This window comes from Streptopelia decaocto (genome assembly GCF_964273445.1).
Source record: "Streptopelia decaocto genome assembly, chromosome: 1".
Taxonomy (NCBI): Eukaryota; Metazoa; Chordata; class Aves; order Columbiformes; family Columbidae; genus Streptopelia; species Streptopelia decaocto.
In genome coordinates this window covers 155,582,845-155,598,945 of record NC_138663.1, presented here as the reverse complement: position 1 = coordinate 155,598,945, position 16,101 = coordinate 155,582,845, and the positions used below count along the sequence as shown (strand labels likewise).

Here is a 16,101-nt window from a genome sequence, read left to right as displayed (position 1 = left end):
TAATTATTTTTCTTATCTGTTTTCCTAGGCAGTTCCTACTTTAAACAAGAAATCTTGCAAAGACGGATTTTAAACTGACTGCCATGATAACAAGGCAGACAGGTCTACAGAAACATTCAAACTATACCCTACTGAAAGTGTTTAAAAAGGCCCTTAAAGAATGAGTTTTGCAGAAGAAATAGATAAGTACTACATTTTATGGCAGTTAGCCATATTAGCCTTCTTCGTTTTGATGAGGGAAGGCTTCCTTTCCCCTGGCTCCCATGCAGGCTGAAAATTACAAAAGGAAAATTTACTGTTGTGGAATAAATATAACCAAATAATGCAGTACACAAGCATTTGTGTGTAGTCAAACATGTCTTAGTAATAAAAACAAAGAAAAACTCAGTAGATAATGTATGAGGACACATTAAATACTCTAACAGAGTGAAAGCAATGGTTTGGAAATAATTTCTCTCTCCTGTCCTTGTGGAAGTACCTTTTGTGTACTGGAGGTGCCCGAAAGTAAATTATAGTAGATTCAAGAACACAACCTATTTTCCTCGTGTTTGTTCACTTCTTTGAAATTAATCTCAGATAGAACAAAATAACCTGTCAAACTGCTTATATTGTATGGACTTACCTAGATAATTGGATTAAATATACATTACATTCCAATCATAATGTGTCTTTCAAGCAACTAAAGAAGAACCATACTATGAAAATCTGTGTAATATACTGCTTACTGGCAGAAAAAGAAAAGACACACTGGTTGGAGAAATCATCGGGGAAAAGCTGTGCCAGCACAGTTGTAAAAAGATAAGTAATAATCACCAGGGTGAGAAAATTGTCTAGGAAGAAGACAGTGATCCCTATGGGGAAAAAAAGTCTGGCAAAATAAAGATTATAAGAATGAGGGGGAAAAAAAAGATTTATCATCAAACAGAAGGAAAAGTTTTCAGCCTTTGGAAGGAAGTCAGATTTTGCTGATTTCACTGATGGAATTAAAAACTCAAACTGCAGCTAGCTCACTTCAGTATTTCTGTTTGTCAGAGTTAACATTAGAAAATGACTGAGGAGGTGGAGAGACAGGAGGTCAGGCAGTGTGGGCGTCAAGAAGGATGGAAAGATAAAAGAACTTGCAGCAGTCAAAGAGGCAATGAGTGTCTGATGAGGCTGCCATGTCCTTTCAAATAAAAAAAATAGCAAGATTTTAAGACGCTGTTTTCAAAAGACACCCGCCTCCCTTATAATAATAATAATTCAGAAGGCAGTAGACTTTAAAAACAAAAAAAAGTGATTTCTAAAATTTCTGAAATAGCTGAAGTCTTGACCTCAATAATAAGATTTTACCCTTGCTGCTTGCCATAGAATTCTGCATAATACAAGGCAAATCAACTAAAATTAAAGTTCTCACAGGTTGCCACTAATTGGATGCTTTTAGTTTTCTGATCTTGAATTGGGAGCCTGAGATCTGGTTTGCAGAAATACTGAGTATTTACAGCTGTGGCTCATTAAAGTCTCTGAAGTTATTTCAGGCTGAGTACAGCCAACTTTTGCCACTCTCCATTGCCTAGAACAGAACCACCTGAGACAGACAGACTCAACTTTTGAGAGGAATGTTAAATTCTCATTATAAAGTTGAGAAATTGTACCTCAAAGACAAAAGTAAAATTTGCTTAGGCAATTTTTGTTCTTTTGTGCTGTACAACATCTCAGCCCCTCAGTTCCAGAAGGACAGGGAACTGCTGGAGAGAGTCCAGCGTAGGGCAACAAAGATGATTAAGGGAGTGGAGCATCTCCCTTATGAGGAAAGGCTGAGGGAGCTGGGGCTCTTTAGCTTGGAGGAGACTGAGGGGTGACCTCGTTCATGTTTACAGATACATAAAGAGTGAGTGTCACGAGGATGGAGCCCGGCTCTTCTCGGTGACAACCAATGATAGGACAAGGGGTAATGGGTACAAACTGGAACACAAAAGGTTCCACTTAAATTTGAGAAGAAACTTCTTCTCAGTAAGGGTGACAGAGCACTGGAACAGGCTGCCCAGAGAGGCTGTGGAGTCTCCTACTCTGAAGGCATTCAAGACCTGCCTGGACGCCTTCCTGTGTAACCTCATTTAGGTGTTCCTGCTCTGGCAGGGGGATTGGACTAGATGATCTTTTGAGGTCCCTTCCAATCCCTAACATTCTGTGATTCTGTGATTCTGTAATAAACTCCTGGATTTAGAAGCTGCATGCCACCTCCTTTCTAACTATATTTTGGACCAATGTCTGCCTCTAAATTGCTCTCTTTTGGCATTAGAAATGTTATTTCTTTCTCTGTATTTATTTCCCCAGTCCATTATGGTTGTTCCTATAAATTCTGCAGCCAGCTCTGGGAAGATCAGCCCTGACCTAAGTAAAAAGGCTCCGCCTAACTCCACCCAGAGCTTCTGCATTGCATTCCTCCAAAATTAAAAAAAAAGGATCAGATATGTGTACGTGTTCACAAGGTAAAATGATGAATGTTAGAGACAAGAAGAAGAAAGAAGTGTTTTCAGAGTAGGAATAATCAGTATGCCGAAAGTAAAGTCCACATGTCAAGCAACAGAGAAAAAAAAATGCATTGTTCTTTGTGTAAGCACCATTCATTTGTCAGAATAAATGAGGCAGCACTTCTAAGGAAAAACTGTTTTTCAGTGTGACTATAACCTTCATACACAACCATGGGAGCCATTTAAAGTTACAGTTCTCGTTTGGAGATGGCAAAAGTGACTAATTACTTTCTGAAGGTGCCCATCCCGGGTACCTAAAAAGTAACTGAGATTTCTAATTTTCAAATGGCTAAAAATATAAAAACACTCAATGATACTGAAAGAAAAAGGAGTTAAGGCTTTCCCCGCACTCCCCCCCATGTCTATGGGAAACTGTAAAAACATCTGTGGCATAAAGATTTTCTCTAAATAAAGAGAAAAGGTCAGAATGAAATATCTCATTTCCAGTCCAGGTGAAGATCAGCCCCATATTTTACTACAGTTTAGATCAAATAAATAAGAAAATATCCAAAAGCCTTTTTTTTTTTTTCATTTAACAAAATACTACACAATGTCTAGCATACTCTCAAACCATTTTGTAACCTTTTCTGTATCTGGCATTTTTAATAACCTCACTTTGTATTTGATAGCTTATAGGCCCTAGTTTAGAAAAATCTTTAGCACACAGTTTTACAATAACCAGACTTTATATTCAGCACAATGGCAGATTAAGTGGTGTTTTGCTTTCTTGTAACATCTAGTCTATTTATTTTCTGACAAATTCAATACAAGAATAAAAGGATCCAATTTTGACCGAAGCAAAGGCTACAACGCCAGAGCTAAGATTTTCCTATCCAAAGAAGCAGGGACAAAATGAACAAGTAGATGTAACAGAATTTCACAATGTAATGCTGTTAAGCTCTCAGGTCAACAGGCCATAGAGTCATAGAATAGTTTGGGTAGGTTGGAAGGGACCTTCAAAGGTCATCTAGTCCAACCCCCATGCAACGAGCAGGGGCATCTTCAACTAGATGTAAGAGTATACTTATCTGTGATTTTATGAGTCATCCCAGTGACAAGAGGCTAGACTGTACTTCAAGATAGTCTTGTGTTTAAGTATGTGCTGAATCAAAACCAAGATGTGTACATGATCACCAGTGTAAAATATTGATCATTAATTCAAAGGATGGGTAAAAAGGGTCTTAAAATCTGAGCATCACATCCCAGTGACTTCCTAATTCAGAAAGGGTATGAGATTCTAGGGGTACTTCTGCTCTACCCTTTTGGTCTGGCCTCACACCCAGACATCCTGGGTCAGAAAATACAGCAAAAGATGATGAATCATCAGTGATTCGAATCAGCTGCAAGTGGCAATGCTCCTCATAAAGCCTCCTCTGCTCTCCTGCTCTTTCACCCCCTACACACAGACACATTCACTTGTCCCCAAACTCAGACTGCAGCCTAATGGCGTAATTTGCAATCTCTCTGTTGCAGTTAAAATTAGTATTTTCTGGAATTTCTAACATTTTTATTTCCCCAATTTATCTTATTGTATTTTAGAGGACTATTTTTAATTCATTAAGTCCATTTCACACCCACTGATGATAACTACATTTATATCCATGCACTGAAATAACAGCCCCGCGTCATGCCTGCACAGGCTAAACTCACCCTGGCTGCGTGTCGTCAGTCACGCAATGATACGTGAATGTTCCAAACATCTGCACTCCCAGGATCCCATACAGGAGAAGAAAGAACAGAAGGAAAATTGAAACGCTCCAGATTTGCTCTCCAGAACGCCTGGCAAAAAGATAAATATGACACTGAATTCACAGGCAATGTGAAGCCTCCTCTGAAAGCTCCAGCATAAAATACGTGCTCACACAGAGTAAGTAGTATTTCATCCTGCGGAAAATTTTAAAAATGTATAAAGTTCAGCTTTTGTGAAATACCATCTAATGACTTATACAGAGAAGTAAAGCTGATATTAAATAAAGACAAAAAAACCCTCTTTCATGTCACCATTACATGGCTTTTGCTATTACATGCTGTACCAAACATACTTAGCTGTGTTTGCTGGCATGTGAGCATTTCTGCCCATATACCAATGCATGTACACTCATAACTGTAATGGTTAGGGCATGCACTCATGTATTTTTATTTATGAATATTACCCTACTAAGAGTATTCACTTGGATTATTAAGTGCCCATATTAATGGAACAGAATTTACTGCCATTGGTTGAAAATTGCTGGCTACAGTTATTAGCAAAATGCTTCAAGATTTATTTAAATATTTGATATTTTTGATAATTTTCCAGGAAACTTGATGATTCCTTAGGTATGGAAAACAGCAAGAATTTTTTGGCCAGAAGTAAAATTCAGGAAGAATTAAGCATGAAGGATCATTCTCTGAGCTGCATAGTCAGTCCTTTAAGTCAAAACTGAAATTTTCTCTCTTGTTCTTCAGAAAAAAGTCTTACTTACTTCAAGATATTCGTTATCCTAGTTCTTGGCAGCTCAAATCGAAAATATATTCGGAATGCTCGAATCATAATGAGGGGTCGTGGAATCCGTAACATGCCCCAAGGTGACATCTGGTCAACTATTTCAGCAATTTCAAACACCTAAAAACAAAAGAATCCAGAAGTTTTTGTTTTGTTTTGTGTTGGGGTTTTTTTGGTGTTGGTTTTTTTTTTTTGGAGGGGGATTGTTTGCTTGTTTGTTTTTTAATGTCCCCGTCTTATTCTCGTATTCATTTACAGAACTCTTTAAAACTATAAACACTATACATGATTTTTATTTTCATTTTCAATCTTCTCTTGGTTTAGAGTTCATTCTGTCGATGCTTTTTAAAAGAAAAGTCTTAGTAAATCCTTTAATCCATTTCTTAGTTATCCTAATGAAATGCCAAAAATACACTCCGCCTATGTTCATAATGCTTCTGTCTCAAACGACTCAAGAAGACTGTGCAAGCTTGTGTCATCTGCCTGCTTCTGTGCTAGTCCTACCCCTCAAGTTTCCCCACAATTTTGTTAAAAGTGAATAATTTACATTTCCAAATCTGAAAATCACTATATGTTAATGTTGCACACCACTAAGGTTTTTACTAGGATATAAAAGCACATATACACAGATTGCCTTATGATTACAACATGCTTATAAATTCTCCATTTAATTCCAAGTGCACAAGAAAACCATGTATGTTCTTCTCCTAGACGCTACTTACAACATGAATTTCATGCAAGGCACAGAGCTGGGAATCACTTCCTTAATACATTGACAGGTCTGGCATTCCATAATGACTGCTTAGCTTAATGACTGGGTGAAAATGTCTTGTTTTAATCCTTGTCTTTCACTCTCTAGCTGCTTAATTTAATATTTGCTCAAAGTACTAAGAAAATGGAGGGGGAACCTGGCAGTGCATAAACTGGATAATCAACAGGGCTCATCTGTAGTGATCAACCTTCACTCTAAATGTATACACCGTACACAAAAGTTTCCCCTGTGTAAGAAGCAGAAAATTACAATTTGTCTTAAATTTCTCAGAAGTGGATAAGTTATGCCTAACAGCAACCACTACAGAACTTTTACAATCCTTATTCTATTGCAGGCCCACTCTGACAGTCTTCAGTCTGTTCTTATCCAAAAAACTGGCTGTGGTTAAGGACCGATTGGTTTGCAGGAGTCAATTTCACCTGTATTTTAACACTGTACCTTTTTTTGCAGCATGCCCAAGCTCCCTTCCTTACAAAAATTTATCAAATCGTTTCCAAATTTTTTGTTGTTGTTGTTTTCAATTGTGCTTTAACTTGAATTTTGGAAAAGTTGTTGTTAGGTCTGGGCCATACTATGTGAAACCCCTCCACTCACCATATCAATATGCCTACAGCATGGCAAACATCTGTTATTGGAGTTGTTCAGCCTGTAGTTGCCTAAACCAGTCACCATGGCATCCTGCTAGACTCAATGGAAGGGGATAAGCACAACTGTCACATGGAGAAAGAGATAAATGGCTCTCTGAAGATTCTTCTCCCTCCTGTGCAGAGGATTTATGGTAAAAAGCTTCAGATTATTGTGTAACTTCTCAATAACAAAAATTAAACAAGATAAATTCTACTATTAATGTAGATATGCTGCAATGTGCAATTACGAAGTTATTGAATTCAGCAGTTTCTTTAAAACCAATTTGACCCATGTACAGCTATACTTCCACAGCTCATAATTATTTAGTTCTGCCATGTCTTTTTCATAATTAAGGAACTATTCATTGAAAAAGGCAAGTGAAATAATTACCTGTAAAACCAGTGACACCCAAAGACAAAAGACCATGAATCCATCAAACACACACCAACGATCCTTTACATAGGAGCTGTCACCCTACAAGAAACACAAAAGCTAAGAGGTAAACAATTCTTGGTTTACTGTCAGGATTTACAAATACCACAAAAAAAAAGTTCTTGAAAGAAGGTAAAGTCTTCTCTGTACCCTTTTAAAAATACCACTTTTAAAAGACTCCAAAAGCCTGGTATCTGGGCTGGAATATGCTGGAAACATATAAACGCATCTTCTGGGTGAATAAAAGGTGGCTTCATTCTTGTGCGATACTTGTCAGCTTGCACCAAAAATAACTGATAAATAAACCTAGTATTTACACTTTGATGTGAACCAAAATACATAGAAAAAATGGACACTGGACTCACCTTTCCACTGTATTGCCCATCACAAAATACTTGCACAGGAAGATTAGTGTAAAATGCTAGCAATCTGGTATTGTGCTGTTCAATTATTTCAATATTGTTCATCAGCTTCAATCAAATCAGTATCATTTTGTATTCATTTTTTCATAAGTTTTCAAACCTTTTTCATGCTCTAGAAACGTCCTACCATTTCCAAAACACTAGACAGTAACCATCATCTCATCACAGTGTGGGCTTTTAAGTTCCTTTGGACATTTCCTGAGCAACTTTTTACCATCTCAAAATGACCACTCTTTAGATTTCATTAATGACAGGTACCATGAACTTTCAACATTGGCATTATTGGCACTCCATTACTTATCTATTATAGCACAAGGATTCAGAGCATACCTTTGCACTAGAGAATAAAAGAAACTCAGGGAAGAAAACTGAGCACCAGATCCTTGATGACCCATATGCCTTCCTACCTGTTCTCTGGCCCTGCTTTTGACTTCTTCAACTAGCTCCCCAAAATAACACCTGAGCATGGTTTTGGTGAGAGTCCAATCCAGAGATGACTCCTAAAATGCACCATGGAGAAGACAGCATCCAAGCTCAGTTTCATCCATACTAGACTATTCTCAATCACTGTTCCAGTTTGCATGCTTGGAAAACCTCATGTCTCACAACGATTTGCAACCCAGGAACTCCACTGAAAGCCATAAAAACACTTCTTTGGTGGGCAGATAATGCCTCACACTTTTCTTAACTAACTGAAAAAAAAATCTACATTTATTAGGTAGATTACAGCTCACAGTTAGTTTCTCGTATCACATGGTATGTAGAGGAATTTGGGGACCAAATACACACAGATAGAGACAACTTGTTGAAAGGAAGACCAGACAAGACCAGGCCTCAGGAAAGTGCATAACGCAGTTTCATGTTTTATAGCCGCAAAAACATATGCAGAGACATTGGCAGTATATCTCAGGGCACACAAACACCCCTTTCCAAATGAGGTTTCTCCCAACAGACTGAATGTGCCCTCCCTTGCCCTACACGTATCTGGTTCCTTCTCTCTCTCTAGTGTTAATCCAGATACAAACTACAGTGTTTGATATCCACCATTCACAGGTATAATTGGGGAAAAAAATTATTGCCAGGTCTCAAGAATCTTGAAGAAATTACTGGGCTTTGGCCTGTTACGTGATTCCTGGCTTGATACATGCTGTTTCTTATCTCAGTGATATTATTTCCATTATTTCAGTCAACCTGTACTTGCTTTTAAGTGTCTCAGCATTTTCACTGATTCTAAAAGCACAGACAAGCTGTTTTGTTTTAATCGAATATTTTCAATGACATGCAATATCCTAAAAATGATTTATCATTCCTTCCAGTAGGTGACAGCAAGATATATTTTGTAAATAGAGACAAATCACGTTTTTGTTTTTGTTTTTTTTTTAAGTTTTATTTCGGTTGCAAAAATTCTTCAGGGCAGAAGTGAACAAAAGATACAAAGAAAATACAGTAAGTGATTTTCAAATAAAAAATAAAGGATAGAGAACTTCAGTGCTGTTTTCAGACAGAGGATTTTCTAACACATGAGGATGTTAATAGGTCTTCTCAGTCCAAGAATTAAGAAGAGGAAGACTGCAAATCAGGGAAACAACAGAAAAGGAACTTTTGCATCATAATTTTAACCTGTCCTTTCTGAAGAAAGTAGACTTAGTTCCCTAAGTAAAGTCTGAACTAATGAGAAACTTTTCAGTCAGGGCTGAACAAACTCAGTTGTTTCAGTGCTTACATTCAGTAACTGTGAAGCAAATGGATGCTATTTCTCTGGGGAGATCAGCTACCAACACCCTAAATCTCTCAACCCTCTCTCATCTCCCCTGTTCCCTTTTAGTGAACAAATCTCCAGTGAGATTTGTATCAACATGCAACTTGAGTCCTTCAGTTGTGGTTCTGAACAAATATGCTGATTGGTCTTTCTCTCACTGAAGAACTCTTCAAAACTTACTTTTCTTCTCTTAAGCACCCTTTGTGTAAAGCAAAAAGTTTTTCTGAAGTTTGGCTGTACAGATCTGAGCATGAACTTGAGCAGGAGTTCCTCTATTCAACCTCCTCTGAATAAGTCATCAAGTACTCACTAAAAGCCAAATAGTTTTTTTTTTAGAAATTGCTTTTTCTCTCCACAATACTTGTGATATGATTGAAGCAGCTCTGCTGTTTTCTCCTTACACAGGAAAATATCATAACCCTTTCCAGTCTTCCAACTATCCAGGCTGTTCCACCACCTCTCTTCTCTCATCGTCACGCCAGGGCAGCTTCCCCCACTTCATGCTCCCTGCCAGGGTGGCTTCCAGGGCAACTCAGGACACCTGAATTACATCTCTAGAAACTATTCATTTTGGTTCAGGTTCTGACCCTTTTGGTTTTGGATGTAGAGACGCTTTTGCTAAATACTTGTCATGTTTGTCATTTGTCTGGCAGTGGGTGTGGCGGGGAATCTTGAATGCATTTATACCGTGTATTGGCATGTGGGATGTAATTTGGTGTTGGAAGCATTTTTAAGGCAAGACCATGTCCTGCTTAATGTGAAAATCAGAATATACTTTTTAGTAAGAATCTTGACATTGACTTCAAGTCCTACTTCCATGAAAAATCTAATTCTGACTAAACACAGTCTAGCACTCACATATTAATAGCAATGAACAGTGAGTTTCATTCACATTTAAAAAAGCCTTTGGCTGAAATTCTACACTCACAGTCAATGGCAGCCTGTTCTTAGATTTGGAAAGGAATATAGATACATAAAATTTAAATACATCTGGTTACATCTTACCTAAAACAGCTGAAGTATTGCACTGTGTTAATCCCTCACCCTTTTTCATCATGTCAGCTGAAATCTGAGAATCATTGATAAAGTTTGTTTTAGCATTTTCTTATGAATGCACCATCCCAGACAATTTACATTACAGTTTATAAGTCTTTGAAATGTGGTCTAAACATCTCCAAAAGATGAAGAATTAGTACTGTAGACTATAAGCCTCACACTGACACTAATCCAAACATCTTAGAGTCATTAAAGTTGCTAACATACTATTGCCTGCGGTGGACAGTGGACTCTTTAATGTGCACAGCAAGTCCTGAAAGCTTCTCCAGCAACACAGAATCATAGAATCATTTTGGCTGGAAGAGGCCCTCAGGATCATCGAGTCCAACCATAACCTAACTCTGGCACTAAACCATGTCCCTAAGAACCTCGTCTAAACGCCTTTTAAACACCTCCAGGGATGGTGACTCCACCACTGCCCTGGGCAGTCTGTTCCAATGCCTGACAACCCTTTCCATGAAGAATTTTTTCCTAATATCCAATCTGAACTTCCCCTGGCACAACTTGAGGCCATTTCCTCTCATCCTATCATCACTTGTTACTTGAGAGAAGAGACCAACCCCCTCCATGCTACAACCTCCTTTCAGGTAGTTGCAGACAGCGATATGGTCTCCCCTCAGCCTCCTTTTCTCCAGGCTAAACAGCCCCAGTTCCCTCAGCTGCTCCTCATCAGACTTGTGCTCCAGGCCCCTCATCAGCATCATCATTGCCCTCCTCTCAACTCCCTCCAGCACCTCGATATCTTTCCTATGTTGAGGGGCCCAAAACTGAACACAGGATTGAAGGTGGGGCCTCACCAGTGGCAAGTTCAGTGGCACAATCGCTTCTCTTATGATGTACATGACATACAGTCCATCGAGACAACAAAATCATTTGCTTCTGACAGAGCAATGGATGCCAGTCCACCCATGCAGGTCAGGACTGCAGGCCTGGGCCAGCCTTTGGAAGGCTTGTGCACAGCAAACCGGGCCCTCACTGTGAGCCTCTCCCAGGCAAACCAAGCTAACCAACCAGCAGCTATTAAACACAAAAGATTTTAAGATACATAAAAAAACTGATGTCCAAAGCAGCAATAATATTTAGCTGTTAGATGGACCAATTTTTCCTGTGTTAACTAGAGGCTTATTCATTATTTTGTAATACCCTTCCTACCCTCCCCAAACACTTTCTCCTGAAACACTTCTATCTTTTCCCTCAATATTTATTTACAACAGCTCAGCATCACTGTTAGGCCAGTACACAACCATGGAAATGGCTTTTGTGGTAAACCACACATGTGGAAATTGATCAAAAGTTTGCCTCTCTCTTAAATCTGTTAATCTGAATGAATCTGAAATTTGACATCCCAAGACGTCAGCAAGCTTGACATAACAGTCTGTAATTAAAATATTCTCTGCCCTATAAAAACTCGATTTTCTATGGCAATGTTGCCATAAATAAGGAAGAAAACCTCCAGTTCAGCAGAAGACCTTAGCGTTTCTTTACTTATTCAAAAACAGGACCAATGAATAACTCTCCTCCCTTCTCCTTATTTCACCAGTTTTTGATAAATTTTAGTGCCATTACATTAGCTGAGTACTGTTTGATCTCATTATCTGTATTAGCTCATTTCTTCATTTTTTATTTTCACATGCAATACTAATATATCAACAACAGCACTGACATGCCAGAAGATACACTATCTCAATTGTAACCAGCACATTAAAGATAAAACAACAACAGCCAGTATTAGGTGCCCTAAGAAGCAGCTACACAAGTTCACAGAAAAAAAATAATTTTATACAACTTAACTAATTGGAAATGTGAGCCAATACAAAATACAAGCAGAAGTAATAGCACTTGATGTTGTCACTCCATGAGAGCCATTACAGTTTAACTTGCACCAGAAGGGAAGACTAGCCAGACTATATTTTTTTAATAAAGGTTTATTCCATTATGAACCTTGCTGCAAATAAAATACTCCATGAAAACAGCTTCTGAATTGCGTAAAGCAATCTGCTAGAAGATTATGTCTCCTAATTTCGCTAAGCAATTTCAGTATCTCTTTGGTAAGGTAGACAGCTTAACTGGATGACAGCACGGCCATCTCCCAGGTCATTTCTGCCCTGCTTCTATCTCTTAACATCTCAGGAACACCTCAGGATGAACAGTAAATCCCTGTAAGCGAAAAGCCTTCTCTGCCTCCATGCTTGCCTTTGGGAATTTCTTTTTCTCTCTCATCCCTGTTCTCTGACTCCTTCCCTCCCACCTCTTTCCAGACGCCTCTGTGGGAAAGCTAAATAAAAGAAGTGATATGACATTTGCTCTGATGGTAATCAGATTTATCATCATCTGCTCTGGAAAGGAAACCTGTAGCCTTGGGTCTGTCATTAGGTGAACTTTGTCGTCCACTTTTCCTCACAGTCTCTGACAAACAGGATGGACAGTTGAAAGATGGTACAAATGTGAAGAGACCAGCAAGCTCAGTAGCAAGCAGCTGCTTTGCTATTCTACCATGGTTACTGGTGGTGAATAAAGCACATCAATAACTCTAGCAAATTCTTCAGATCACCCTGTGGGCTATTTTGTTGAGCGCTACAAGTATTAATGGGTGGAGGCTGACATTTACTGGCGTTTTAAGGAGCAGCATAAATGCACAGGAAGAAATGGAAGGAATAGAGGGAATCAGAATTCAGGAGCATTATTTTTCCTCCTCCACTATGCTCATTGTAACACAAAAAAAGAGCAAACTAGAAAAGAGGGCACAGCTGAGTTAGGGCAACAAAAATCACATCCCTCTGCCATTCCCTTACTCCACACAAACACTGCAGGACATGGAGATCAGAGTGGGACAGAAAATGAAATCAGAGCTCAAGGAAGCCCCTTGCCTAACCTCTCTCTCCCCCCTGCAAATGCAGATAAAGATACACACACATACACAGAGGGTATGTTTCTCTTACCAAGTTGCATGTACGCATACATCCCTTATGTTTTTGGCTCAAATTTCCCTATTTCCTTAAAAACCTGCAGTCTGCAGGTCTGTTTTAGTTCCAGATTGATGTGGGCAATCCAGCCCAGCCCTCAACCTGTCAAATACTTTCAACATTTTCCTCACACAGAAAAGACAGTGAAAAGATACAGACTAATCAAGAAGAAAAGCTGTTTCTGACTTCTGTTCTCAAATCTCCTCTTCTGCCCCCCCAAAATAAAACTGTTTCTCAAATGTGCTCATGTGTCAAACATTATCCCCCTTCTTCCTTCTTCAGAACTTTACGACTCCTCAGCTGCCTTTAGGACTGGCACACGACCTCAGACAGACAGATGACTCTCAGACGTGCTACCCACTTAAAGTCCACCTTCTACTCTGCATGACATAAAAAAAATTCAACCTGAAGCATTTTATTATGCAACAGCCAATAAAACCAATACAAGCCATCCTTTAGTGAAAACTGCTTCTATAACTGTAAAATGATGATCCATGCAGGAAACGAAATTGTGAATGATTGCTTAGGTAAGCCCACGTCAATAACCAAAGAAAAACTATCATATTTTAAAACGAGGGGTCACCTTCAAGTTACCCCTCTGGAAGAGTGACAGCATCACTTCAAAATGAACCACCTTTTTTTTTTAAAAAAAAAAAAAAAGTCTGTATTTGGAAAAAAAAAGGAGCAATAAGGGAGGGTACAGCTTCTCATTTCTCTATGTCTTCTTTTTCTCATAAGAACGTCTTCATTTACAGTGAAGGAACTTATTTAAAATATATTCACATAACAGCAATTGATTTGTAACAGCCAATGGAATTAGAATTGTGGTGTGAAGCTTAACTCTAAACAGTTATAGTGGGTGTAATATTACTTTATCATCACTGAGTTAAAACAGTTCCATTTGTTAATACTCATGTACTGTACTAAACTGCTCCACCGTCAGATGCTTCCAAGTACCACATGACATAGTGCACAATTTATCTTTGTCATAACATGTAATGTAATATTTATAGTAATCTTTTATTCTATGCTAGAAAAACCTTGGAAAAATCACTTGATGTTACAGCACACAAAACAAAGTTACTCTATTTATAATATAAAAAAATGAAACTCAGCTCTTGCTGGTCCTTTGGATTAGAGGTGATTCCATATCATATTATATACACAGAACACACACAGTTCATATCTATCATTACAAGAAAACCTATAATCACTACAGAACCACTACTTCATAATTTGCAATAATTAAAAAAAATATATATTTTTAAGTCAATTTGCTGAGATTTTCAGGTAATTTTAGGAATTATCAATGAAGATGTAAGGCTATTTGATTCATTAAGGAACAGTCTCACATATATTTTTAAGGCATAATAGATTTTTGTTGATTTATGTGATTAACTTCACCAAATCTAGTATTTGGTTTTTTCTATTGTCATGTGAGGTTATTAACTGCAGTATTCACTGTCTCATTTGCTGTTTCTAACAAAAAGAAAAAAACCACAATCGCCTGTCATTTAATTCAGTGACTTATGTCACAAACAAACAGCAACAGTTTTAGAGAAGTTATGTGCAGAAGAAACAATCCTGGCTGTGAAGTAAGAGTCAAGACAAATAGAACAGACAAACAAGGACCATTTTACTTACTAAAAACCCTGTAACAGTGTCTGCTGTATAATAAGAGGGATAAAGGGACTGGGAGGAGTTAACAAAAGAGAAGTGTTTTAAACAAAAGTAAATTCAAAACCGAGACAGAAACAAACAGGAAAACATGACACCGCACTCTCTTCCTCAAACACAAAAAGCATTGAGGGGAATAACTATTCCACGAAAGAATGGGAAAAAAAGCCTCAACACACCTCCCATATCCGCAAAATCACTGCAGAGCATCTCAGTTCAGCTGAGTGGCAAGTAATTCAGATTGTCCACTATTCAGAGGTGCCAGGCGCAGTCTTCACATACAGTCAATAGAGGACAGATGCTAATAGCTTCTTTCAGTACCCAATGGTAGCTATGGCTACAGAACATGCAGGGGGAAAGGAGTTTCACCCATGTATCACATTGCTGCCTTCCTGATGCACCACCCTACTGCTACAGTTGGGTGCCAACCTGCGCCTCGGAGAGATTGTATGGGTCACTGCACTGAAAGCCTGAATTTCATTTCCCTCTCCATCTGCTCAGCCAACTGCATTCAGTGCCATTAATGTTGCCTTACTCATGGGCTTGGCTCCTTTGGATGTCTTAAATGTTCAGCAAATCTAAAAACGGCTGATCAGGAAGACAATTAATATTAATAGGATCCCCCCACCTGGAAGAACACTCATTGACGCCAGGAAGTTCACAGGAATAAAATCTTCACTGTGAGAACAATCAAACATTAGAAGATGTTGCCCAGAGATGTGCCAGCATCTCCCTTGCTGGAAATATTCAAGACTCAGCTTGACTGGACCCAGGATAACAAAACTAAGGCCCTGACTTGAGTACGAGGTTGGTCCAGACCATCTCCATAGGTCCCTTCCAACCCAGATTTTTCTCTGGTTGTGTGCATCTAAGACAATCTCCTCAAGATACCGGTTCCTTGGGGCAGACTCCAGTTCTGCATCTGGTTCCACATGCATGGATATCTATCTGTTCGTGCTTGGAAGTACTCTGCAGCCTTGAGAAGGCAATGTGTGTTAAACACTGTTGTGCTTCAGCCAGCAGTATCCTGCTGTCCCCCAGTTCCAACATTTATGGTGGATGCAATGGGTGAATTTGGATCAAAATATTTCACGGCGAAAGTTTTCACTCCGAAGCATCAAATATTGCCTGGAGATTGAATAGACAGATTTGACAGGCAACAAGTGTCATCTAACATGACAAAACTCGGATTTATGGTCATCATTCACTGTTCTCCTTCAACAGAAAAATGCCCCCATGATGAAAGTTGCAAAAGATAAGCAGGAGGCACTTCTAGCAATAATATTGCTATTATTATTTGGTAATTAGCATTATTAAAAGCCAGAGAATCTATTTTACACTACAGAGACCAACCAAAGCTTATTGAAACAACAATCTTAGTATAGTTGTAAGAAA

The 16,101-nt window shown here is 38.6% G+C and overlaps 1 protein-coding gene across 1 annotated transcript in view; it reads right to left on the bottom strand.

Annotated features, from left to right (window-relative positions):
- NALCN (sodium leak channel, non-selective) overlaps positions 1-16,101 on the bottom strand; it is a 239,407-nt gene that overhangs the window by 201,073 nt on the left and 22,233 nt on the right. The window contains exons 4-6 of the mRNA XM_082071240.1: positions 6,788-6,871; positions 4,979-5,118; positions 4,164-4,292 (exon numbers count right to left, since the gene is read on the bottom strand). Coding sequence (XP_081927366.1) covers positions 4,164-4,292; positions 4,979-5,118; positions 6,788-6,871 — 353 coding nt within the window. The remainder of the gene's footprint in view (positions 1-4,163; positions 4,293-4,978; positions 5,119-6,787; positions 6,872-16,101) is intronic.